Raw genomic sequence first — 24,719 nt, forward strand, 5'->3', positions numbered from 1 at the left:
TTAGTGGCCTAACCATGGCTTAGCGTGTTATCTGAACGGGCCCACTGTAACTCAAGCACCCTCACTGACCAGCTGTTTCCCAAAACAACAGAGAAACCAAAGGTCATTAACTATCTCCTGAAAAACAAAAACTTCTTTGAGAAAATGAACCATGACCTAGAAAAGGAGTGCCAAACCTCTTTCAGCCAGAGGGCCAAGTTTAATTTTCAGGGAAGCTCACAGGGGCTACATTCCAGTGGTGGGCGGGGGTGAAGGAAAAAAGGGGTGGGGCCAAGGAAATAAAGGTGGGGCCAAAATACAAAAAATACCATCAGATTTTAGCTTAAAGCTCTTACTGCCAGCAAATAAGCCCCAGGAGTAGGCATCTCCTTTTAGAATGGGGGAAAAACACACAAAAGCCAGGAAACCATTGAGCTATTGGCAGTTGGGGTAAAGTGGGACTCTGGGTGGGCCAGATTTGGCCCACGGCCTGAGGTTCAACACCCCTGCTCTGGAAAGCCATGGTCTCAGACAGCGTCAAATAATCCAGATTGCGTGTTTACCTCCTTCTGGATGATTTCAAGGTCATGTCGCGAGGCAGCTTCTGATAATGCCTCCACTTCTTTCCTTAATGCTGCATTCTCTTCCAGAGATTTATTCAGGTCATTTTTAAAACCTTCTACCTTTTTTTCCAATTCCATACACGACAACAGGTCTAGTTAAAAAAAAAAGTTAGATTTCAGTGGGTAGAACTGACCAAAAAGATTTGCAATGATTGTGCCACAAGCTTTTACAATTCTTGTTCTTTATATGTATCAAATCCTTTTCCATCAGTTTAACCCTGGTTTCTGACAAGTGAACTACTTCAACAGGACTAGCCCCTCTTCTGAATCCTTGAAGCTTAATTTCTGCTACTCATGGGGCTCAGCTTACAGCCATCCACACCTCCTCTCTCAGCTCTCCTTTAACATCTCAGTTCCATTCTACCTCTAAGAGTTATCATTCTCCTGCCCTCTTTACATTTCCTGATGCCCCAAAGCAGAAAGTTCTCTCCTTTTTATGAATTCCAGGCAACACTTTATACAACCACAGAGTGCCAGAGTCCTCCTCTGGGGATTTTCCCATGCAGCGACGGCATCTCTATTTAAAGCAGGAGAGCTGCATCTCTTTCAGCCTTAGCGCCAAATTCAATTTCAGAGAAGCTCTCAGGAACAACATTCTTAAGCAATCAGAAATTTAGGAAAACACCAGGCTAAACAAAGAATTGCACAAGCACTTCTTGACCCAGTTCACATGTCACGGCAGCAAATCGTGGGTTATTTAACCCATGGTTCGTGGGGATGCATGCCACCTGTGAGCCACTTCTGGTTTCTGTAAACAACCTTTGATCAGTGCCTTGTTTAGCTCCTTTACAACCCATCGGTGCAGATTCGCACATTACGCTGACAACCCCTAATCGTGCCAATCGGAGACTGTTTACAGAAAATAGAAGTAGCTTGCATGCATCCCCACAAATTAAGGGTTAATTATCCCACAATGTGTCTCTAAGTGCTGTCGCGATGCGCGAAGAGGCCCCTTTATTCACCAGTACCTTTTGGAGCTTTGCCCTCCAAGAGTGATGTCAGCTTTGCATTTTCCTGGAAGTAGTACTGCAATTCTTTCTGCAGGTCAGACTGCATTTTTTTGTAGATGGCTTTCCCAGCTTCTAACTGGCTCCTGTAGCACTCAACGTCTTTCTCCATTTGGCTGTAAGTCTCCGACAGCTGGCTCTACACGGGAGCAAGTCAACATACTGTTACTCTATCTGTCTAACCCGACAGAGCAATGCACAAGAGAGAGGAAGCTTGTATGCAAGAGCAAGTGCCAAAGTAGTACCATCTTCTCCCTCTTCAAGCTTGTATTAGCACCGTTAAGACCAGAAGGAGAACCCTGCTGGACCAGGCCAAAGCTTCATCTAGTCCAGTCTTCTGTTCAAACAGTGGCCAACCAGCTGCCCATGGGAAGCCCACAAGTGAGACATGAGTGCAACAGCACCCTCCCCAGAGCTGTCATTGAAATCCTAATAGGAAACCAGCAGAATTCACAAGACAAGGGCCTAACATGCCTGTTATGTTTTGCATATCTCTGTGATTTATGGAAGAAGGCCACAAAAGTTGTATCTGCTCACACAGACCTTGCCTGGAGATCTCCCAAGAGAACTAAATGCCCACTTCTTCCCCAGCCCTAGACTTCCAAGGCTTGTTTTCTTGACACAAAGCGAGGTCTTACGGTATCGGTCAGTACTGCTCTATGCACATTCAACAAATGCTACTGGAAATAAAACTGACCATTTTCTCTTTCAGTGCTAGATTTTCACTTCTGAGGAACGAAGATTCTTTCTTGGCATCCAGTGCTACAACTTCAGCATCATCGAGAGACTGTTTCATTCGCCGCATTTCATCCAGCCCTTTACTTGAAGTTTGCTGGGAGAACAAAGAGAAAAACAAGGTATTTTTATCGAGAACAACTTCAGGAATCAAAGGACAAATAAGACTGGGTAATTATGCTTCTGTGAACCTGGCAAACTTCCGACCTACGCACATAGGCTGGGAGAACCATTGTATTCTTTTAAACTTTACTTCCAAGATAATCGCTACACTTTTTATGTACCGCATTCATAGTGCAACATCCTGCTTGGTGTAGATTAGGTCTCAGACAAACTCATTGTAAGTAATGGAGCTAAATTCCCAATACAAATGCAAACTTTTTTCAAGTTCACTCAACTAATAACAATTATTCAAGTTTAACACTCAGGATTCCAAGCCTCCAACCAAAATGTGAGGCAACAGAGATTCGCTGTACAATCTACAGAGTCTTTATTAAAAATAAAATAAAAGCGGTTCAGCTCTGTAGTGTCTGTGAAGGCTTGGAGCTATCCTTTAAGCCTAATTAGCCATATAAAGCCAGGTTATTATCTAAAAGCACAGTTTCCCTCCATGCCTGACAGACTTTTACTGGACTCCTCCTGCAGGGAGAGTCCTCTAGATGCAACATCTGATGTGCAGGCAGTCTGGCAGACCGCCTGCACATCTCCTCTCAACTCTCCCTGCTTAACCCTGCGGTGGACTTTGTGATATGTCAATTCCTGTGCTCCCTCCCCCTCCGACAAAGGCTGAGTTCTCAAGGGGAGAGGGAAGACAATCTCTGAACCTGGGCCTCTTGTTTGATAAGCTCATGAGAAGATTCCTCCCCTCCTCTCTGTCTTTACTGAGCTTCTTCTAGCTCTGCCTCTGAGTCTGACTTAGCATCTGAAACAAAATCAGGGAGCCTGGGCCCCATCCTGACACTTACTACTGAGAAAGACATATCTCTTTTCCCACTTTCCGTCTTTAACTCTTCAACGAGGTTTTGTAGCTCACTGACTCGGTTTTCCAACATCTGAATTTTATTCTCTTGCTCCTTCATCTGCATGTCTTTTGAATTTATTTCCTCCTATAAAGCGAGGAGAAGAAATAAAAGTGTAGGGTGACGTTTGTTAAGGGATTAGAAACACTACCTCAGTTTACGTGACAATGGAAGAACTGACCCAAGCATCAGTGACTGGCTGAAAGTAAACACCCATCTCAATCCATGCCAGTTGCATGCAAAGCCACCACCACCAGGAGCAGCTCACCTGAAGATCTTGATTGTAAACTTCAGCATTTGCAATTAGAGCCTTTAAGCTGGAAATTTCATGTATTAGTTGCATCTGTGGAGCAATCGAAGCAAAATTGCACAGGCAAGTTAGGAAGCCCCGTTTCGTTTCCCCGCCATCAGCCAACACAAAGGCAAGCAAGCTTTGCATTCAAGTTTCAGAACCACCGAATCTTTGGTAATAACCAAGTAGATACTATAGAAAATAATCTGATTATTCATGCGTTACGCTGCAGAAAGATCCTAGAAAATAAACTCTCAACGTCTGATTACTAACCGGCTTTACTACTACTCAACATTTCAAGAACAGCAAGGGCAGGATGTAGTGTGAATATAGGATAGGTGTTGCTCACAAGAGCAGTTCCATAACTCTTCTAATATGCATGAATTGTGGGCGTATTGTTTTAATACATTTATATCCCACTTTTCTTCCATGATTCAATTCAAGGAAATAAACATCGGACGATGCCTGGGTGTCCCGCTATCCAGGTCATGGTTAGATGTAGACCTGCTTATCTTCAGCAAGGTTGCCACATCACACGCCTTCAGAAAAGAGGCACAGAAGGTGTTTTTTATCCCGAAGGCTAAATTGCAAAATGGAAAAGATCTCAACAGCAGGGCCAAAGGCCGAGGAGGTGAAGTCAAATGCAACTGCCCCCATTTTTAGCCTACTCAGCCGTAAACAGAAGGCTTCTGCGTGTCTACTCAGAAGCAAGCCGGACTGAATCCTTCATCAGCACTTTCAAATAGCATCCCAAATACTAAGCCTCGGCATGTAAGCACAAGTAAGCAGCTCTCCTGCCTGTTCAATGCACAGCTCAAAAGCTTTGCAACAGCTTGATTCTTTGCAGGGTTTTTAAAGGTTAATTGCTTTGAAATATCCTCTTCCCTCTTATCACCGCTTGGAAGCCAGACCATCTCAAAACAGACCTCCTCAGGGGCGGTCCCTACACTAGCTGCCAGCAACTGGCACCCTAGATGAATTGTACAATCAGCACCTCCACCCCCAAACCTCAAACGCAGATCTGAGGCTTTTGGTAAACTGGGAAACATTTGTCCCTATTTTATGTTTAATGAAGAGGCAACCTGCCCCCCACCTCCACATCTTTGGAAGCAGAAATATCATTTATAGTAAACTGTGCCCCAAATGGTTTTTGTTTCTACTAAGCACTATTATCAGCACAGAGGCTCTGATATAAACAACAAAGGAGAGGATCACAACCGTCCGCACTACGAAAAAACAGAAGTACCATCCACAACGCACAAGGGAAGCTCAGCCCTCCCAGAGCAAAGGAAGCAGCTGCTTTCGGGGAGCCTCCCACTCCCTGCCTCCAACTGGGAACAGCAGCAGAGCAGGAAAATATCCAGTGAGGTCTGAGGGTGGGGGACCGGCTCCCAAAGGCGGGCTGGCTGGCATGGTCCCTTGCTCATCTCCACAGCTTTGGTCATAGTTCCTCTGTACGTGCACAGGAACTGAAGTAATGACATCTTTGTTATTTTATTTCAAAATTTGTATTGTTTCCCCTCATATTTGGTGTCCTAGTTTGCCTATATGGATGGGCAGCCCCTGGAACTCCTCCCACATGAACCTGCTTCATAGCTTTGTCATCATCAAACCACTTCTTTGTCATCAGGTTATTTCATCCCACCCCCCCTCTCACTTTCTGAGGTGAGGTGGGGAGTGAGAGGAGAGGGAGCATTCTCTGTAGTGGAATCCTTTTTTATTCAGGTGCAGAAGTGAGGGAAAGAAGCACCACCAAACCAAAGGGAAAAAAAAAAAGAGAGAGAGAGAGAGAGAGCAAAGCCCAGGTGCCATAAATCTATATTTTTATTCTTAAAATAGTTCTTCAATGTACTCAACGCGTTTCGGACATTGTCCTTCGTCAGGAACTACATATGAAACGAATAAAACTGCCAATTAGAAACACGTTAAACTGAAAATAAAACAGTTCAGGATTAAATGTATAAAAGTATAACTGTCAATTACATACACATTTGTTTTTTTAAAAAATAAAACATTAGATAGTTTTAGATTAAACGATGGACAACAAACACATGAAATAGTGAATCAATTTCGTACAAAACCTTTGCTGCCATCCCACGATTAGAAACAAAACATTTATCCATTTTCAATTTAATGTGTTTTTAATTGGCAGTTTTATTTGTTTCATAGGTAGCTCCTGACGAAGGACAATATCCGAAATGCATTGAGTATATTGAAGAACTATTTTTAGAATAAAAATATAGATTTATAGCACCAGAGCTTTGCTGTCCTCTTTTTTCCATCCTTTTTAGTCACCCAGGCCTTCCAGCATCTCACCTAAGCTGGTTTCAGTCTTATTGACAAAATTCTACAAACCCTGCCGGCTTACTGTTTTAGATTAATTTTACACCTTTTGCTGTTCAAATGATCTTGTCAGCCACTGTGGAAGCTGAAAGGTGACATAAGTGTTGTATTTACTTACACACACACACACACACACACACACACACACACACACACACCGCTCTCTTTTCTCACCTCCTGCTCTTTTGCAGTCTCTTTTTCAAGAGCCACAAATTCATACGTTGACATTTTATCTCTCAGCTCGCTGAGCTCACAAACCAGCTGTTCTTTCTCCAACTGCAGGCTTTCCAGCTTGGCTTTTGCTGCCTGCTGTTCAGTAACAGCATTATCCTAGGAAGGAAAAAAAGAAGACGAGATTAAGAGGTTTTACCTGCACTTTAGATTAAATTCCCTAGAGAATACTGAACTCACTTACCCTCTCTTCTACAAGGGTTTCACAAAGCTGGACCGACTCCGCAAAGTCCTTTTGACACTAGAACAAAAAGACTGAAGAGTCAGCTACCAAATTCCTTCTCTGTGCCTAGTTAAAACTTTCTTTTACTAGCCTGAAGTCATCATGATATGGGGGGGGGGGGGGAAGAGCTGGATGTCACTGAAATAGTTTGGTTTCAGCTACTTAGTAAAGGCGCAGGCAAAGTTCTCCGGAGTCTGGCTCTGAAAAGAACTTGCGGGGTGAGGATGGGGGCCTTGTTAAAAGCCTGTCTCAAAAGAAGAGGGAAGCTTTACAAATTCTGGGCTTTTTCTCCTTCTTTTGTTGTCAGATTTAGATTTGTATACTGCCCAATTGGCAAATGCCCTTGGGGTTGTTGATAACCATACAACCGAACGACAACAACACAAGTAGTATCAAACTGATATAATATTAAAACATTAAAAACTTTTAAAAAAAACATTGCATAAGCCAGCAGTAAAATTAATAATCGGAGCAACAGATTAAATGCCTGCTTAACTTGGCATCTAAACATATACAATGGTGACAGCAGGAAGAGCTCCCTGGGTAAGGCATTTCCACAGATGCGGGGTGGGGGGGGTACTACAGGGAAGGCTCTTTCCTTAGTAGCCACCCGTCACACCACTGTTCTGCGCCCTTGGATTAAAATCTGAGGGGGAAGAAAGATGACTGGGTCAGTTTCTCCCTGTTTAAACGTAATGGAAACACATTGATTATGGACATTCATTATGAAGAAATTAAGAACCTGCAGTAGGCTAAACTGAGAATGGGAGGATGTTCATCTCCCTGTGGAGGACTTGCAGGGGTGCGGCCACCCTGTTTTTGACCCTGAAGGGTGTTAGTTTGTACTGGGGGAGGCAAAGATGCTGAGGAGATAAAAAAACCCAGCCATCCACCATGAAGAGTGGCCTCACCCCGAAACCCTTTGGATTTTTGCCCATAAAGCACCTTTTCCTTGCCATCACAGAAAAAGACACTCCAGGGGCGAAGAACAAACCTCCCTGACCCTCAGAGCTCCTATTTTGTCTCCTGGCCCATTTGTACCACTCACAAAATTGATTTCAGATGCTGGAATCCACTCTTCTTCAGTTACTGAAACGCGGGCTGTCACACTCTGATCGTCATATTCTGAGAACTCTGAAGATACCGCTGAAAATTAAACATTTCACAAACTCAAGAGGCCAAGGGAAGGTCTGGAGGCACATCCAAAAGAACTCAGAGACAGAAGGCGGCTGAGCAGCACTGATGTTAACGTGGGGCTTGAGCTCTTTGGTTTAGTTCTGCCTCTGAGTCAAACTCGGACGCAGAACTAGAAAAAGCTCAGTCAAGAAATTCCCCAAGACGCTCCAGGAGTCAGGGAGGAATCTTCCCTTATCGAACAGGAGACCCAGGCTCAGTGATCATCTCCCCTCCCCACCAGGAACTCAATCTTTGTCGGAGTGGCAGGGAGCACCAGTATTAACAGCTCCCAGAATCTGCAGCAGAATTAAGTGGGCAGAGTTGAGAGGAGGTAGTCTATTGGAATAGCTGCATGTCAGCAGTTGGGTCAAGAGGACCCTCTTTAAAGGAGTCCAGTAAAAGCTTGTCAAGCACAGTGGGGAACCATCCATTTAGTTGATGGGCACTGCCTTGCTTTATTTGGCGAATTAGGCTCAGAGGATATCTCCTAGCTTTCACAGCCATTCATATGTGAAGAGGGGTCTTTTTGCTGAATCAAGACTTCGTAGATAGCACAGCGAATCTCTTTGTTGTCTCACATTTTGGTGGGAGGGCTTAGCATCATGACAACTGATTAACTTGGGACTGCCTGGAGACTGGTGCCAGGTTCAGACCTCTGGCGCAAACAGGACAGACACTGAGCTTGACAGGTTAAGCTAAGTGTACTTCTGTTCCCTTCAGATCTAACAGAAGCATTCAGTAGCAGTTTATTAAAGTAAGTGTGAACGCCACCTTCCAAATAGGCATATTGGTATCAGTTTAACTATTTGCACACCATCAGAGGGATGCTGGACAGACAACATATTCAACAAATCCTAAATTAGCCCAACCTACAATTACTTGCTTGTTCCTTTAGGATACCATTTAAAAACTTTTCCCAGGAAAGTAACTTACATTCTTCCATTTCTGCTATAGAAGACACAGAGGCTTTAAAATGTTTGGCTCTACTGGGGAAGTCTTCTCGGAAACATATTGCCCCATCTTGGCTTAGTGCTCCTGGAGCCCAGGTGACTCTCCTCTTCCTTCTAGCCTTAAAATGAAAATACAGACACACAACACACAAAGTCAAAGCATGTCAGAGAATTAAAGCAAGCCAGATCTTCTTATATCTAATTTGATTCGTAGTAGTATTTGCTGCTGATCTGGATTTTTTTCACGGTACAGAGATGAACCTAGTTTCTGTTAGAATTGTCAACAGCTTTGCCTTAGAGTTTGCTCAATATAATACTTCCCTCACAATCTAAATAGGATTGTGTTTGTTTCTTTTAAAAAAAGAAAAAAGCAGGACTACAAATACAAAACTTTGATAACTAAGAACCCAGCCACTACTATAGAGACAGTAAAACCAGTTTTAACGACATCTAGTTTTCCAACTCACTTTTAACTCTCGTTCTTGCAAGAAAGACGATGCTGTCACAAGCATCTCCGTTAGCGATCGTATCCTGTCTTGCTGCTGCTTTTGAAGAGAATTCTTCTCCTCCAAGAGCTGCGCCAGCTGATCTTTGGTGTGAGAGTGGGAGGAAACCTAAACACGAACACATCTGTGTCAACGCTCAAAGTCCAGACTTTCATGGGGTTGCACCCAATGGTGGTGTTGGGCCGGTGGGAGGGAGATGGCTGGTGAAACAGATGTGCTCTTCACTCCTGCAGCCCCCCTCCCAGCCCCAAATCTGCTCTGCTGGTTCAGGGGACCCCACCCAGGAGCAGATATGGGACATGCGGAAAGGGGGGGGGAGTACATGGGGGAGGAGAGGATGGGGAAGTTTGATTTCTTAAGCAGAAGTCCCATTGTCTGAGTGGATTTCCGCTCAAGTGAGGGCTGCATCAAACCCACAGTAAGGTGTACCTGAGTTCCCAAGTGAGATAAGTCAGCTTTAATTAACTTAAATGTCAGCATTTATGAAAGCGTTTAGGACGCAATCCTGTGGGTGCCAGAGGCCAAAGGATATTACAGGAAAGTCCTCCATAAAAGACGGAGGTCTGCTATTGGAAGCCTCCTCATTTGGGAGGCTGAAAGATCCACTGCAGCTCTGGCAGCAGCGGGAGTTGAGTGGCGTCACTACCTTCGGTGACACTATCCACAACTTCTCTTTCGCTGCCACCACCCTCTTCTTTATTTTTTAAAGTGAATGAGGGAAATTTAAACCTTTTTTATTTTTTGTGTGCAAGCATGAGCGTATGTCACCAATCTATGGCAACGACTAAGGCCGAGAAAGTGTGGTTAAAACAACAAAACACTATTGAAAACGTTATCTATAAAGAAAAAGATATTTAAATACACCTTGTATTCAATGTTATTAAAATAAATATACCTCCCTCCACCTCCCAGGGAAAACTAACTACCGTATTTCTTCGATTCTAAGATGCACTTTTCCCCCTAAAGTAACAGCTCTAAAAATTGGGTGCGCCTTAGATTCGAAGAAATACGGTAATTACATTTGTCGAGTCTGCAGCGGGACAGGCGGGGAAAGAGGGTAGGGGGTGAAGAGCGAGCGAGAGAGAAGGGAGTGGAGAGAGAAGCGGGGGGGGAGAGGGGCAACGTCTCGGAGCATCTCAAACGTTGCCGCCGGGAGCCAGCTGGGAGGGACCCCAGCTCTGGCAGGCCAGCGAGCTTCCAAAGAGCTCGGCCTCGCCTCTGTTAAGGAGATGGGAAGCGGAAGAATTACCTGAGCAGCGCTGGTTGGGCTCGCCCGCCTGCCCACCCCCTCCCGTCTGTGTGAATGGTGCAGACCAGCTTTTGAATGCATGTGTGGCTGTCCGTTCCCAGGCAGGGGACGATTGGTTCCTGCTTCCCATTCATGTAACCTGCCTCCATGCGTGTGGGTGTGGGTGCGCGCACGTGTGTCTGTGTCTCGCTCCCTCCCTGTTCCTCTCCCCCTCCGCTGCGTGTATGTACCGTAAAATTGCTTTGCTGGCTGATTGGAGAAATTTATTTTTTCTTCAAATCAAAGCTTTTTTTCCCTGTTGGTGGCACTGAAATTAGTGTGCGCCTTAGATTCGATGGCGTCTTACAATCGAAGAAATACGGTACCCCCAAAAACTATACCCCCAATTCCCTAACCCTACCCTGGTGAAAGCCCGCGTTTCCCCGCCTCCCTCTCAACTCTCTCTCCTTTATCCTCTTCACGCTCCACTCCAAATCAAACAACCGATCAGACAACAACATTTGAACAGCTCAACATTCTAACTCCCCCTCCCCTCAGGACTTACCATGGCCTTTAATAAAAAGAATTGGCCAAAGCAAAGCAAGCCCTGAGCCAACCATCTTATGCTGAGTTAAACATTCGCCCATTTAGTTCACTACTGTCTGCTCTGCCTGGCTCTCCAGGGTTCCGGGCAGGGCTCCCTCCCAGCCTTACCTGGAGATGCCAGGATCTGAACCCGGGGCCTTCCACAGGCAGAGCAATTGCGCTACCAACCTGAGAAAGCCTTGGATCTACAGTTCTCCCAACAAAGGGGAGAAAGTACATCAGCCCTGGAGCAGGAGTAGCTGTTCCCCCTCTCATGGGAATCAATGGGAGGAAAGATTTTAAACAAATGTTGGCCGCTGCTGACAAAAAGGTAAAACCATTAAGAAAGTGCCTCCCCAACACAAATCCAGCAACCCTTTGGATTTGGTGGTTCTTTTCCTGCGGCTTTTCTCCCACCCCCATAGGATTGTTCTACCCAACTTCTTGGTCAATTCTATAGTCAAGTTTGCAAAGATAGCTGAGCGGATTGGGCTTTTATGAGGCTGTCCTGGCATTTCAGTGGGACTGAAGATTGTGGTTTGCTCGCTTGGCATAGGCAGCTACCTATCCTTTATCAAGGAGAAGAACTATGTCAGCTTCCGACAGATTTTGACGGCTTCCAACATTCCCCAGTCAAAGCTGAGTAGTACAATGATCGCACCAACCAAGAAAATTGGCTCTGTGTGTGTGTGTGTGTGTGTGTGTATGTATGTGTGTGTATATATATATATATATATATATATATATATGAGTTCAGAGACAAGAATTCTAAAGTATGCATAACATCTGCGATGAATAATGCAAAAACAGCCTTTTTGTTGATGTTTTCGTTGCTATATAATTGTTGCCTTAAATTTCTTCAATAAAAGACTTTAAAATGGAAAAAAAAATCTGAGCATTTGGAACAGGAATTCTTTTGAGTCCACACAATACCGAAACTTACCTTCACCAATTGTGACAGGGTGAGATAAGTGTAAATAATGATATGTAACAAATTAGAAGAGGAAGAGTTCCATGCAAACAATAGGAGTATGTTTTAGAGCAGGCGGCATCTCATTCCCGGCCTGCTTTTCACATTCTTGTAAGCTTAAACTGACTTCTAACGACACAGGGGACTTACCTCTTCCAGGCGCCGTTTCAAGTCTTCTATTTCTTTTCGATACCTCTTCAGGAGGGCCTCATCATCGAGAACTTCGTTTACTTTGGGTGTATTTTTCATCTTTTTAGCTGTACTGGCAAACTAAAAGAGACCAGCAGGTGGAGTCAAGATCAGTGAGTCTTTACATCTAGCAGAAGCCAGAAGAAATCATTCTGCATCCAAAGCTCTTTTTATTCTCCGAGAAAAATAGGAAATCATAAGATGAGTATTCGCTATTGCAGTAACTACAAGTGGGACCTGAAACAAAACGCTGCACCTCCAAGTGGAACTGATCTTATTCGATCTTCCTGCCAGCCAGCAGTGCCCTCCTCTGAGATACTATAAGCTTTAAGGGACTCAACCATCCCTTCCCCATCCCCGTTTTGCAACTGATACTCAGCATCCCGGGGTCATTGAGCCTGCTCGATCCTCACTTGTATTCTGCCCCTTGAGATTTTCTTTGTACTTCTGCACATAAGCAAGCCACCAATGCCTCCCTTTGCATTTTTCAGTGGCAGCGTTTTGGCTCAACCTCCATTAGCACTCACCACCTGAGTTTGCTATTAAAGGGACTGATGCTGCTGATGTAGATTATTATTATTGTTGTTGTTGCATTTTTATACCACCCAACAGCTGAAGCTCCCTGGGCGGTTCACAAAAACTAAAACCATTCAAAGTATAAAACACATTATAAAAATAGAAAGTGTAATTTCTCATAGCAAAAACAGGCCAATTTGAAGAACTTTTGGATTATTCCAAACAAAGTTGTTTCTGCACTCCTTTGGAAAGAATCACTCATCCATCCCCCAAAAAGTGTTTACATGCAAACACTTTTGACATTATTCTTGCTCTTCACAGCACAGAACTTTAAATATATAGTGCCATGCTAACCATCACAAGGCTGACATATTCCAGAAGAGCAATCATATCTTGAAGTTTTTAAAACTGAGCTACTTTTGTGCTTCTGACCTAGTCTCTCTCCTGCACCATACAACTCCTGAGGAAGACAGAGGGTCACTCTCCCCACAGGAGTGCCCTGAACTGAGTCAAGATGAAGTTCAAGGAAGTGGTAGAATGCTTTAGCTCTGAAGGAAGCCCTTACTCTACAAATTAAGCAAGTGCTGCATATCCTAGAAAGAGTCTCTCATGTTTTAAGATGTTTAGACCTGCGCATGAACAAATTTCTTATGTGGAGCTGCATAGATGCCACAAATAGAAACTTCCACCTATCTACTTGGAATCACAGAGGGTAGGATACAACTTTCCCCCTCCCCCAAACCCTAGCGCTGTTGCACTAATGCAAACCAACAGTTGCACAACACAACGAGCGCTTGCTGGGGCAAAACGCCAGCAAATAACCACTTTTCCCCATTGTCCTAGGAAGTGTTACTTGCATTGTGAAAGTGTTGGGTTATGGTAGTGTGCAACGTCAACAGCGTGAGTGCCAGGGCACATTTAGATCCTCTCAATGCCCCCATTTAGAGTTTCAAATCAGTGGCATGTAATCTCTTGTCAGACAAAAATGGCATACCTTAGCCTACAGCGATACTGAAGTCAGAATGCCAGGCGAGAAAAATACAAGCCAGCATAGCAAACCCAAGTAGAAGACATTCTTATAATTTTCTAGGCAGCACAATAGGAGAATACATTGCAGGATAAACTTTATAGCGTGTATGAAAATGCATTCCGTCTCGAACAAGTCACTGTTACCACTTTTCTGGTTGAGATTATGCATGTAGAGAACCCACTGTGGGGAAAAACATTCTGATTTTACCTGAAGAGTGCTAAGAGTTTCTTCCAGTGATACTGGAGTAACCGTGCAGATGATAACAGTCTTAGCGTTTCCACCCAGTGAATTCTGCAGAATTCGTGTCAGCTTGCTGTCTCGGTAACTGATGTAGCCGCTGGTAAAGAGAAATGACAGAAGAGGAAAGTTTACTCATGGAAGGAGCAACCCCATGGCTCCTAGTCAGTGTCAGAGGGGGTGGGGGCATAGGATTTTTCAAATTCCTGGATCCAAGACTGGTGGCAGTGCCCTGACCTTGGACCAAAGAGTCTGAGCTTGCTACCCCATTGCAGCTGGGGCAGAGGGAACTACACTGGCTGCCTCTCTCAAGTCGCAAAAAGACCTCGGAAAGGAGGCGGCTCTATGGGCGCGGGAGGCCATCTTATGAGGAAACTTCCCATCTCCCCTGCCTCCTTCCCTCCTGCTCCGCAGAGCCCCAGCTAGACAGGCAAAAAACAAAAGAAAAAACCCATCTAGCAAAAATATTTGGAGGCTATGGGCACCCCGATAGGATTGCACCCTAACAGAGGCAAAGCTGGTCTAAGAGCCAACCTATTCCATCTAGAAGAAAAGGAGAGCATTTGTCACTACAATTCAAAACATGCTTTCAGTAACTGGGCAGTCCTTACCCAGATTGATCATCGCACAGTTTCTTGATAACCTGGCCCAAGATGAAAAGGCTCCGGTTTATATTGCAGCCTTCTTTAAATCGAATCCCTAGGCATGAACACAATGAATACCATTTTAATGTGGCAGTGCAGCTCCTGTGCTGGAGTCAAGCAACATAAATCAAGCCTTAACGTACGGTAAGTAGGAAGCTGTGCTGGTCCATGTAAAGCTCAATACTGTTGACACTTACTGGCAGTGACTCTCCAGGCTTTCAGGCAGGATTCTTTCCTAGCCCTACCTGGAGATGCGAGGGGGGTAACCTAGGATCCTCTGCATTCAAAGCAGGTGCTTTACCACTGAGCTATGAGCCCTCCAAAGAGCCGTGCTGGATCAGACCAAAGGCCTATGTAGTCTAGCATTTTGTTCCCACTAAGGCCAGCCAGCCAGGTGCCCATGTGAACCCCACAAGCAGGATATGAGAGTACTCACGTTTTCCCAGTAACTGGTAAAGAGAAGCATTCTATCTCTGATACTGGAGGTAATCTAATCCATCAGGACTAGTAGCCATTGATGGACTTGACCTCCATGAATCTGCTTAATCCCTTTTGAAAGCGATCCAATTTGGTGCCATCGCTCGTTTTCAATATGTCAATGGCATGATGGATTAGGACACTTAAAACTAAAACTGTGTGAATGATTACAGCCAGGAGGAAGACAATCTAGACTGGGGTGGCCAGAAGTTAGTCTTCTGGGATTACTTCATTTCTGTTTTTACTAAGCCCAGCCAAAGCCAGGTGCACATAGTGGAGGGTAGGGCGCACTCATATACTTAGAATGAAGGAACAAGGGTCCTCTGAGAACAGGAAATTATTTTACCACCAGAAATGAGCTCACAGTTCCTTCACATAAAAATCCATTCCTAGTTCCTCCACCCAGCTTTATAAGGTTTCCACAGCCTAATTTAGGAACCCCCAAAAGTACTTCTGCTGTTGCTATTCAAACAACTGTGAGTCATAAAACTTGATCTACTGCAAATCAGAGATCTACCAGAAGATCCAGGTCTACCTTCTGCCCACCTCCTGATCTAGAGTGGCTTATTATTGAATAATCCCTCTATAGAGAGATTAGAGTTTTTGTGAACTGCCCAGAGAGCTTCGGCTATTGGGCGGTATAAAAATGTAATAAATAAATAAATAAATAAATAGAGTTCTAACCAATCCCAGTTAGGCCTGATGCAGAAGGGAAGGTACGTCATACCTGCTCAGCAGTAGCCATTCATTTAGGAACAGATGCGTGCATAACCCCCTTCTCCCCACCTGTCTGCCCCCAGTTCAAATGAGGAACCTCCTGGGAAGGACTTTGGGCCAGCCACGTTCTCAGCCCTACCTACTTCACAGGGCTATTACGAAAACAGTGGGGAAGACACTATCCTGAGCACCTTTGAGGAATAGTTGGATACGAGCACAACCATCCAGTCAGGATGCAGAAAATAAAGAATGGGGTACAGCAGGCTTCCAAACAATCTCATTAAGCAACAGCAACATACCTTCAGCGCCTGTTTGGCTCACTCTTTCACTGCCTGCCAGATCCACTAAATTCTGAAAATTCAAGACAAGCTCTATTAGGTTCAGTTCTTACACAACCTCTCTTTAAATGACCAATTTCCAATGGATGTCAAACAATGACATCTAAAGATTCGGGAAACAGCACTACAGACCACATGCTCGCAGATACAACTAAAGGAGTCCCCTGGCCAGCTCAACAAGCTCAAAACATGATGCACACAAAGTAGGGATAGGCAAGAATTTTGTTTGGTCAGCATTTTTAAGCAAACTGTCCTAATTCACACTTCCCGGACTAACCATGTGGACTGGAACATAGCAATCCTTTGGATTGTGCAATTGCTCAGAAATTTGCAAAGCAGTTCTCAGTTGAAAAGCTGTACCAAAAATGGAATGGGACAAGAGGACTTGGCATACAAAACAGGAGTATATTAGGGAGAGCTTCATCCAAGAGGTTCGCCTGGCACCTACATTACACGCTTTTCGATGCTGGGTGAAGACCTTTTTATTTTTCCAGTATTTTACCATCTTAGTCCTTTAACTTTCCTGTTTTAAACCTGTATTTTAAATCTCTGTATTGCTGCTTGGTTTTATTCTTGTTGCACTTTTATATTGTGTTTTTACATTGTGGTTTAGGTTTTATACTTTAAATTGTACCTTATGGTTTTGATTTTTATGAACCACCCAGAAATCTTTGGCTATTGGGCACTATAGAAATGCAACAAATAAATAAAATATGAAAATGGGTGTGTGTCATTTTTGTGTTTTTAAGTTGTAGAGTGATGAAGAAGTGGCTTATGACTGAATACATGCAAAATTGACTGGACCATCTATAGATTGGTTCTTCCATCCGCAATGCAAACTACAGTGCCACACTGTGGTACTTAAAATGTCCAGACATTGCCCTCCCAAACTCCACTTTCAACCCTGAGGCTATATTTCAAAGAACTCACCAAGTGAGAGACCATTACGGCTCCTTCGTAGCTCGAGCTGGTAGTATCCGTCTTTTCTTTGCTTTCAATGATCTTCAAAAAGAGCAAGCAAAGCCGAGAGCCAGTTTGAGCACCATCGTCACACATACTACAGACTGGCAAGAATACCACCCCACTTTTGTCAAAGATTGGGGAGGGAGGGTCTGCACAATATAACAGTTAGCACATTTCCACCACCACTAATTCCTTGTTAGTCACGCCTGGGACATGCTCTGTGAACACCAAGTCCCCTAGCATGAGTGAGCAGCAATCACTTATATACTTTCCCATAAGGGATCATTGCTTTATTTCTATCCCACCTTTCTGTTAAAAGAAAAAGCCCAAGGAAGATCATGACTGTCAAATACATTAAAACCAATAAACAAAAACTAATATAAAGTTTAGTTCCTAACTGCAGCTTGCCCAGGACAGGAGCTAAATTAGTCCTTGCAGGCCTGGGATGAGGGTTGAGTTCTTCCTCCATCTCTTCTCTCTAGGCCCCTTTGCTCTGGCTGACAAGGGCACTAAGAACTAGCAATTTATATGTCAACAGCCTAGGTTCTTCCACCTGGTGCAAGTGTGCAATAGAATTTAAGAGAACTACCATTTTATGTTTTGTACATGCAAATATTCAACATCCAGCACATTACCGCTAAAGAACACTTAGCCATGAACTAAGAATCAATAGAGATCATGATCACTCACCATTCTGAAAATTGTATGAGAACGGCTGCTTCTTTCATTCATTTTTGTTTCACCATAGTGCCTGTTTTCTGTTTAGAAGAAAAACAACACTGCAGTTGAGTTGATTATTCTCATTGCCTATACACCAAGGGCACAATCCTATGCATGTTTAGACAGAAAAAAGTCCTACTACTCTGTCAAAGATAAAAATCCACTTTGGTTGTAAGGCAACTCTTGTTTTATTGAGCGTAATACAGCTGTATGGAAAGAGTCCTACAGACAAAGAACTTCTCATCTGGCAGGTATATTTATACAGCATCTTAAGCAATTAGCAAAATTCTAAAACTTCATTATACTTTATCAACAGATGGCCCATAACTCTTTTTTGGCAATGTCAGATTAAACTGGATAGTCATTCCTCCTTATCAACAATGGCTTATTTGTCTTCTACTATATCAAGGGGTTTTGACAGTTAGGAATTCTAATTAAGCGTTTCCTTGCTGATATAGCAGTTTTAGCAATGCAGCACATTCAGGCACATACATTATTCCAATCCCATCATGCAGTTCACTTGCAAGTGCCAAACTACATATAGAGGCCTACATACAGAGCAGGTATATCAAGGCGTACGGCCTTGTTTTCTCAGGCAGCATTCCCCAGTTAGATAGCCCGCCTGCCAGCCATGTGCCTTAACAGAAGGTTTCTTTTTTTTTTTAAGCCCCAGAATTTCATAGGAAGCTGCGTATGTGTTACGTCACACCAGATATTTGAGTCTTACTTTCGCCTTTTTGTAGCCAGCTCAGAACTTGCTCTGGAGAAATCACCACCTCTTCACTCAGGTCTTCAACATAAATTGTCCTCTGCAAGAGATTTAAAGGGGTATTTTTGCATTTCACAGCTTGATTCTGAGCATTATGTCTTGCAAGTAAGCAATATAAGGTTAAGCTAAATTGTCTAAGACAGTTGGCTAAGGGAGCTTAATTTAAGGGCAGAATCTAAGTTCGTGCAAGTGGGCTTCTCTTCACGTGATGGGACTTTCACCTCCAACCTGCTGCCCCCCCCACCCCCGCTGCTGCCCTCCCAAAATTTGCTCAAAAGACTTCAAACACTTGAGAGCAGATTTTGAGGGCATATGTGGGGGGCATATGGCTGAAGCAGTTCCATCAGCAAAAGGACTTTACTGAATTCTAGCCCAAGGCACAATCCTGCCAATTTTGAAAAGGGGAGATTTTTATAAATACGGAAGCATGGTTGCATCAAAAATCCAGCATTTTACCCTCCCAACTTTCAAGGTCACTTTTTCACATAACAGAGGAGATTTTCTGGCCTCCTGTTACTTACATTGATGTCTTCACGAACAACTAAGGGCTTCTTTTTCCTGATGTTACTGCACAGTAGGTCTTGTATACTCTCGTTGTGGATCTCCATATAGGATATACGGAGCAGAAACTCCCTGTCTGGAATCTAAAAATTAAACAGCATGCATGCATCACTATGCCTAAAGATTAATAAGTGACATAAAGATGACTTCTCTCACAAATGCAGAATTCTAACACCAATGCCATCATTAAAAAAACATTTCCCACCCTACCTTAGGATCTATACCAGCCTTTCCCAACAGTAGGTCCTAAATTGTTTGGACTCTAGTTCCAATCATCCTAATCCAACATGCCTAATGGCCAGGGATGTTGGGAGTTATAATCCAACAATATCTGGGAACCCAAGGTTGATCTCTGCATAGGCGCAAGGAGTGAAACCAAAGGAATTTCTTTCAGGCAAACAAGATGGTGGCAGTGTTCACTGGCCCACAAAAGAAAGAAGGAAAACAAAAAGGCACAATGTAGCAACTTTCCAATCTTACTTTCTAGGAGAAAAGGCAGGTAGAACCTCTTAAGTGAAACTAGGAATTTTGACAGCAGATTCAATACTAGCCTTATCTAACTTTTGCAACAGTACTTTGAAAGAGAAAGTTCAGTAGACTGACTTACTCGGCAGATGGTATTGAATACATCATTGATTGCCATAGGTAAGATACCCGGATGATCTTGTGTGCCCAACATAGTATATGTTTTGCCTGAAGCAGTCTGGCCATAAGCAAAAATTGTGCCTAAGAAGGAAGCACAATGGTTAGTTCTGACTGATACCCACATATAGATATATATTAAGACTACTATGATCTTCAGGGGAGGCTTTGTTCTTCATGCTATATCCTATCGAGTCCGATCTGGAAGCAACAGGTTTTCGCTGTGAGGGCACCTTCCCTCTGGAACAACCTCCCCTCTGTGATACCTCAGGCACCAATGACCATGTGCTTTCAACGATTATTGCAAAAATATTTGTTTACCCAGATTTTTCCTAACCATTAACTTGTCTTGAGGTGCTGATTCAGCTATTTGTCCAGCAAGACAGCCTGAAGTTGAAATCACGGTTCATTAATTTCTCTCACCAATGCTTAACTGCAGCATGTAGCGTACAGCTTTTTTTGCTTTAAGAAATAAAAGAAAGGACTTTCCATCTCTGTTACGAGTTAAGAAATCAATGCATTGATTCAAAGAAAGGGCAAGAGAGTGCTACACGTGAAATTTTCTATTGTCTTTGCAGCCATTCCTACTGCCAAAGAGGCAGGTCATTTTTTAAATTGGGAAGTAGCTAGTTTCTTCAGCAGTGGAACTACTGCAGTGAAAGGAAAAAGTGAAGTTCCAACTGTGTACAGTGAACTCCTACATGTGTATAAAAACTCTGACCCTCAGCTCTAAACTGGTAAATAAATGTTGACGGAGTTGATCAATTCATTCGGTCTTTTTTGTTTTTGAACTCCAAGTTGCTTTACGAGCAAACCTTGGTTGTAAGGCTGGGCATAATTACAATTAATTAAAGTGGGACCCATCTTACTAATGGGCTAATGCTTTTTGCTTCTAAACCAATTGTATATGTTAGGGCACAATGTGATGCATGTTTAGACGGAAAATGTCCGAAACTCCCAGCATGCCCCAACCAGCATGGGTGGCTGGGGCATGCTGGGAGTTGTAGGCGTTCCCCCCCCCATTTAAACATCCACAGGACTGCACCCTTAATACTGCTGTGCTTCTATAATGATGTATTGTTTTACAATTTGTTAGAAACCACTCCAGGATTATTATTTTTAATCGGAAGCGATTCATAAATATTTAAAAATAAATATAGCAAACATAGTTCAAGCATTCAAATAAACTGATATTTACTGTACCATTGTATCCCTGAACGGCAGACTTTATAATCGGAGCAGCCACCCCCTGGTAGACTTCCATGGTACCGTCCTGAGAATGAAACACTCGATCTTCAAGAGAGGGGTGGAGAGAAAGGTTCAGGTCACAGAAATGGAGCTCTTCCTCCACGATTTGGCAAGTTGCCGGTTTGTGAACTAGACTGGATGATCCCAGCAAAATCAGCCCCTTTGATTTTATATTAAGGCAATCTTGGTTTGTTCACATTTTCACAGAAAAACGGTTTAGGGTGAAATCCTAAGCATGTTTAGAGAGAAAAAAGTCCTACAACTCCCAGCATGGCTGGTTGGGGGATGCTGGGTGTTCTAGGACTTTTTCCTATTTAAATATGCATAGAATTGGGCAGTTAATCTCTCATCTAGTAAGAATTTCTGACAACTAAATAATTTGTAGCTAACTGGAAAGATCTAGGATGCAATAAGGCACTCTCCCCCAACCTGTTTCCCTCCAGATGTGTTGGACTACAACTCTCAGTATCCCCATCTAGCTGCCTGGTTGTGAAAAGCTGCTATAAGGGCAAAAACCAGAGACGTTATTTTAACATCTGTTCATAGTGAGTTGCAACTTGTATGTGTGAAGCTGCCTTACATGGAGCCAAACAACTGGTTCTTCTAACACAGCACTGTTGCCTATGACAGGCAGCTCCTTCCCAAGGTGGTCTCTGTTCAAGGCCTTGCCCAGAACGGCCATTTAAAACTGTTTATCTGAGGAATATACGGGGCCTTTCAACATGTGGAGCACGCGGATGGCCGCTGAGCCATGGCTTCCGATACACGGCTCAAGCCACATTGCCCGGTATACCTCTGGCTTGAGCTATATCCCAGCAGATGCAAGACACTTAACCAAAATTCCACTTGTATGCATGATACCACCCCAGGGAGTACGGGGGGGGGGGGGGGGAGGGAGGAATGGCAGCGTGCATTTACAGTCCAACCTGGACAGTAAATCCACCCCCTTTCTATTACAAAGCTCCATCTGAAAGGATGTGTCTCAGCTGGCAGGGCTGACTTTCAATCTGTCCGTACCAGAAGAAGAAACCAAAGCAAGAACCATGCTAGCACAGGGAAAAAAGTATCATCTAGCTCTGCTGCATCTTTCCCTTTGCTAGGGGGAGAGGGCATCAGGGCAGACAGCCCATGTTCTCTGCAGTTGAATAGAAGTGGCCAAGGGACACTAGGAAACTATTAAAAATGCCAAGCTCATCTTTAGTGTAATAGTTATACCCACCTTTCTACTAAAAATAATCAAAACTCAAAATACCATAAGATCTAAACAAGCAAAATCTGTTAAAACACAAAAATAATCACAGTAATTTTTTAAAAAATGAAGAAAGGCGGCAGAAGAGAATGTCAGAGTTCACATCTTAAAAGCGAGCTGAAAAAAGTTTTCACAAGCTAGTAAAAAAAAAAAAGAAAAAGACAAGAGATAGAAGGAGCCTGGTGAATCTTCACTAGGGCAGAAATTCCATAACTGTGGTGCCACCACTGAGAAGATCCTTTCACATGTACCTACAAATATAGCATTATGTAAGGATAGGACAGAGAGCAGGGCCTGTATTTTAACGGATGGAAAGACTCATACAGGAGCAAGAATTTCCATGTCAATACTATGGATTGAGTTTTCCCCTCAACAATCCAAGCAGAAAGCCTTGAGCGTCACGTCTGGGAGTCAGAAAAGAAAGCAGAGGAATGCTGAAGGCAGCGGCTGCTCTTTACTCCTCCATGCCTTCTAGGATCTGAGATGGGGAGCATGGGATAGTCAGACAACCAGATCTGGAGGTGGGCAACCCTTCAAAACTAACTTGGCAGCCAACTGCATTACAGAGGACAGTGTTACTTTAAACAACTGCTTTGCCTTTGGAACTAGAAGCAAAAAACAAAACTGAATGCTATGTGCATAGCGGTATCGAGAGAGGAGTAAAGCACTGGCAGCACAACTAAGACAATACTAGTCCAGTGCTGCCGACAGTGACTGGCAGCAGTTCTTCAGGATTTCAGGTAGGATTATTTCCTGGAGACACTGGGGATTGAACCTGGGGCTTTCTGAATACAATGCATGTGTTCTACCACTGAGCAATGGTTAAAAGCCTTTTGTGCCTTCCCTCCCTACTCCCCAAATGCCTACGCTGAAAGCCATGCGATAGAAGTAGTATCTGTGTGTATCAAGAACTTACCAAAGATAAAAGACTTGGTCCCATCTATTTGCGATATAGTACAGCCTTCACTTTTCCATGAAACCTGCACTTTGTCTTCAAGGTCTTCATTTTCTCTTAAGGAACAAGACAAGGTTGCCTGGTCATTCAATCTTTTTGGTGAAAATGACAGCTTAGCCACCATGGAATGCTTCCGCTGTGCTACAACGGCCTTGTGAGATGGGCCAGTTGTGCACACGTCCATCTAATCGGAAGAACGCAATCACCACCCCATTCTTTCCTCAACCAGTTGTCCATGGGAAGCCCACAAGCAGCACATGAGTGCAACAGCACCCTCCTACCCATGTTCCCCAGCAACTGGAGTATTTAGGCTTACTGCCTCTGATACCGGAAGCAGCACATATCCATCAGGAGTAGTAGCCATTGATAGCCTTCTCCTCCACAAGTTTAACCAACCCCGTTTTAAAGCCATCCAAATTGATGGCCATCACTATATCTAATAGTGAATTCCATAGTTTAACTATGTGCTGTGTGAAGAAGAGCATCCTTTTATCTGTCCTGAATCTCCCACCAACCAGCTTCATTGGATGACCCCAGGTTCTAGTATCAGGAGAGAGGGAGGAAAAAACACCACCCTATTCACTTCCTCTACACCATACATAATTTTGTACGCTGTGAAGGACGGCTGGGGTCCACCCAACCTCCCTGCAAGGTAGGCTCTGGACCAGACACCAGGTAACCCAGATCCTCACCTCCCTAACCCCATACCAAGCCCTTCGGAGAATAACCACACACACCACAAGCTAAGGACTGAAGCAGTTTATTTACACACACTAACTCTTACATGTAAGGCCCCAGTCAGAAGCACAAGCAGGAAAGGAAGGCGAGGGAAGGGGGGAAGAGGTAGAAGTTAGCAGCAATCTAACACCAACCACTTAAAGCATTAAACCACCATAAATCATGCCTCAAAGGCATCCGGCCTTCCCTGGAGTGTCCAGGCACTTAAAACACACACAAAAAACCCCATCTAAAAGCAAGCTGTAACCCAGCTCGCCACACACATGTAGTTCCAGGGAAGATGGCTGGCCCCTGGTTACTAACTCTTTTATCCCTTTTTGGGTCGGGCAGTACCATGACCCACGTCAACCAATCTCAAGCCTCACTCAGGCCTCTGGCTCCCCCTCCCTTGCGAAGCTCCCCCTCCCGCCAGGTCCTCCCCCCCTCCCAGCTGAATTAGCCCAACCTTGGGCTAATCTGATAACTTCACAGCTGTTTTCTCGGAGGTGGACCTTGAGAGCTGTTCTCCCAAACTCCCCCCCATTATTATTTATTTATATAGCACTATCAATGTACTTGGTGCAGTACACAGTAAAAGAATAAGACAGCAACACCCTGCCACATAGGCTTGCATTCTAATAAAACCATAATAAAACAATAAGAGAGGTAAGAGAACGCACCAAATAGGCACAGGGGACAATAAAACTAACAATGTGAAAATAAGAACAAAGTCAAGTTCTAAAAGCTGTAGAAAAAAATAAAAGTCTTCAACTGAGCTTTAAAAACAGTAACTGGATTCGTGATCCGCAAATGCGCTGGAAGAGAATTCCAGGCAAAAGGGGCAGCAAGAGAAAATGGACAAAGCCGAGCAAGAGAAGCA

The 24,719-nt window shown here is 43.8% G+C and overlaps 1 protein-coding gene across 1 annotated transcript in view; it reads right to left on the reverse strand.

Annotated features, from left to right (window-relative positions):
* Positions 1-24,719, reverse strand: part of CENPE (centromere protein E) — a 60,116-nt gene that overhangs the window by 34,730 nt on the left and 667 nt on the right. The window contains exons 2-22 of the mRNA XM_063136436.1: positions 23,084-23,178; positions 20,874-20,963; positions 19,636-19,754; positions 18,989-19,111; positions 18,426-18,507; positions 17,669-17,736; positions 16,946-17,017; positions 15,977-16,028; positions 14,451-14,538; positions 13,810-13,939; positions 12,018-12,137; positions 9,046-9,192; positions 8,562-8,697; positions 7,501-7,598; positions 6,414-6,470; positions 6,173-6,328; positions 3,632-3,706; positions 3,313-3,450; positions 2,307-2,441; positions 1,571-1,748; positions 543-694 (exon numbers count right to left, since the gene is read on the reverse strand). Of these exons, the coding sequence (XP_062992506.1) occupies positions 543-694; positions 1,571-1,748; positions 2,307-2,441; positions 3,313-3,450; positions 3,632-3,706; positions 6,173-6,328; positions 6,414-6,470; positions 7,501-7,598; positions 8,562-8,697; positions 9,046-9,192; positions 12,018-12,137; positions 13,810-13,939; positions 14,451-14,538; positions 15,977-16,028; positions 16,946-17,017; positions 17,669-17,736; positions 18,426-18,507; positions 18,989-19,111; positions 19,636-19,754; positions 20,874-20,963; positions 23,084-23,178 (2,311 nt within the window). The remainder of the gene's footprint in view (positions 1-542; positions 695-1,570; positions 1,749-2,306; positions 2,442-3,312; positions 3,451-3,631; positions 3,707-6,172; positions 6,329-6,413; positions 6,471-7,500; positions 7,599-8,561; positions 8,698-9,045; positions 9,193-12,017; positions 12,138-13,809; positions 13,940-14,450; positions 14,539-15,976; positions 16,029-16,945; positions 17,018-17,668; positions 17,737-18,425; positions 18,508-18,988; positions 19,112-19,635; positions 19,755-20,873; positions 20,964-23,083; positions 23,179-24,719) is intronic.

This window comes from Elgaria multicarinata, chromosome 10 (genome assembly GCF_023053635.1).
Source record: "Elgaria multicarinata webbii isolate HBS135686 ecotype San Diego chromosome 10, rElgMul1.1.pri, whole genome shotgun sequence".
Lineage (NCBI taxonomy): Eukaryota > Metazoa > Chordata > Lepidosauria > Squamata > Anguidae > Elgaria > Elgaria multicarinata.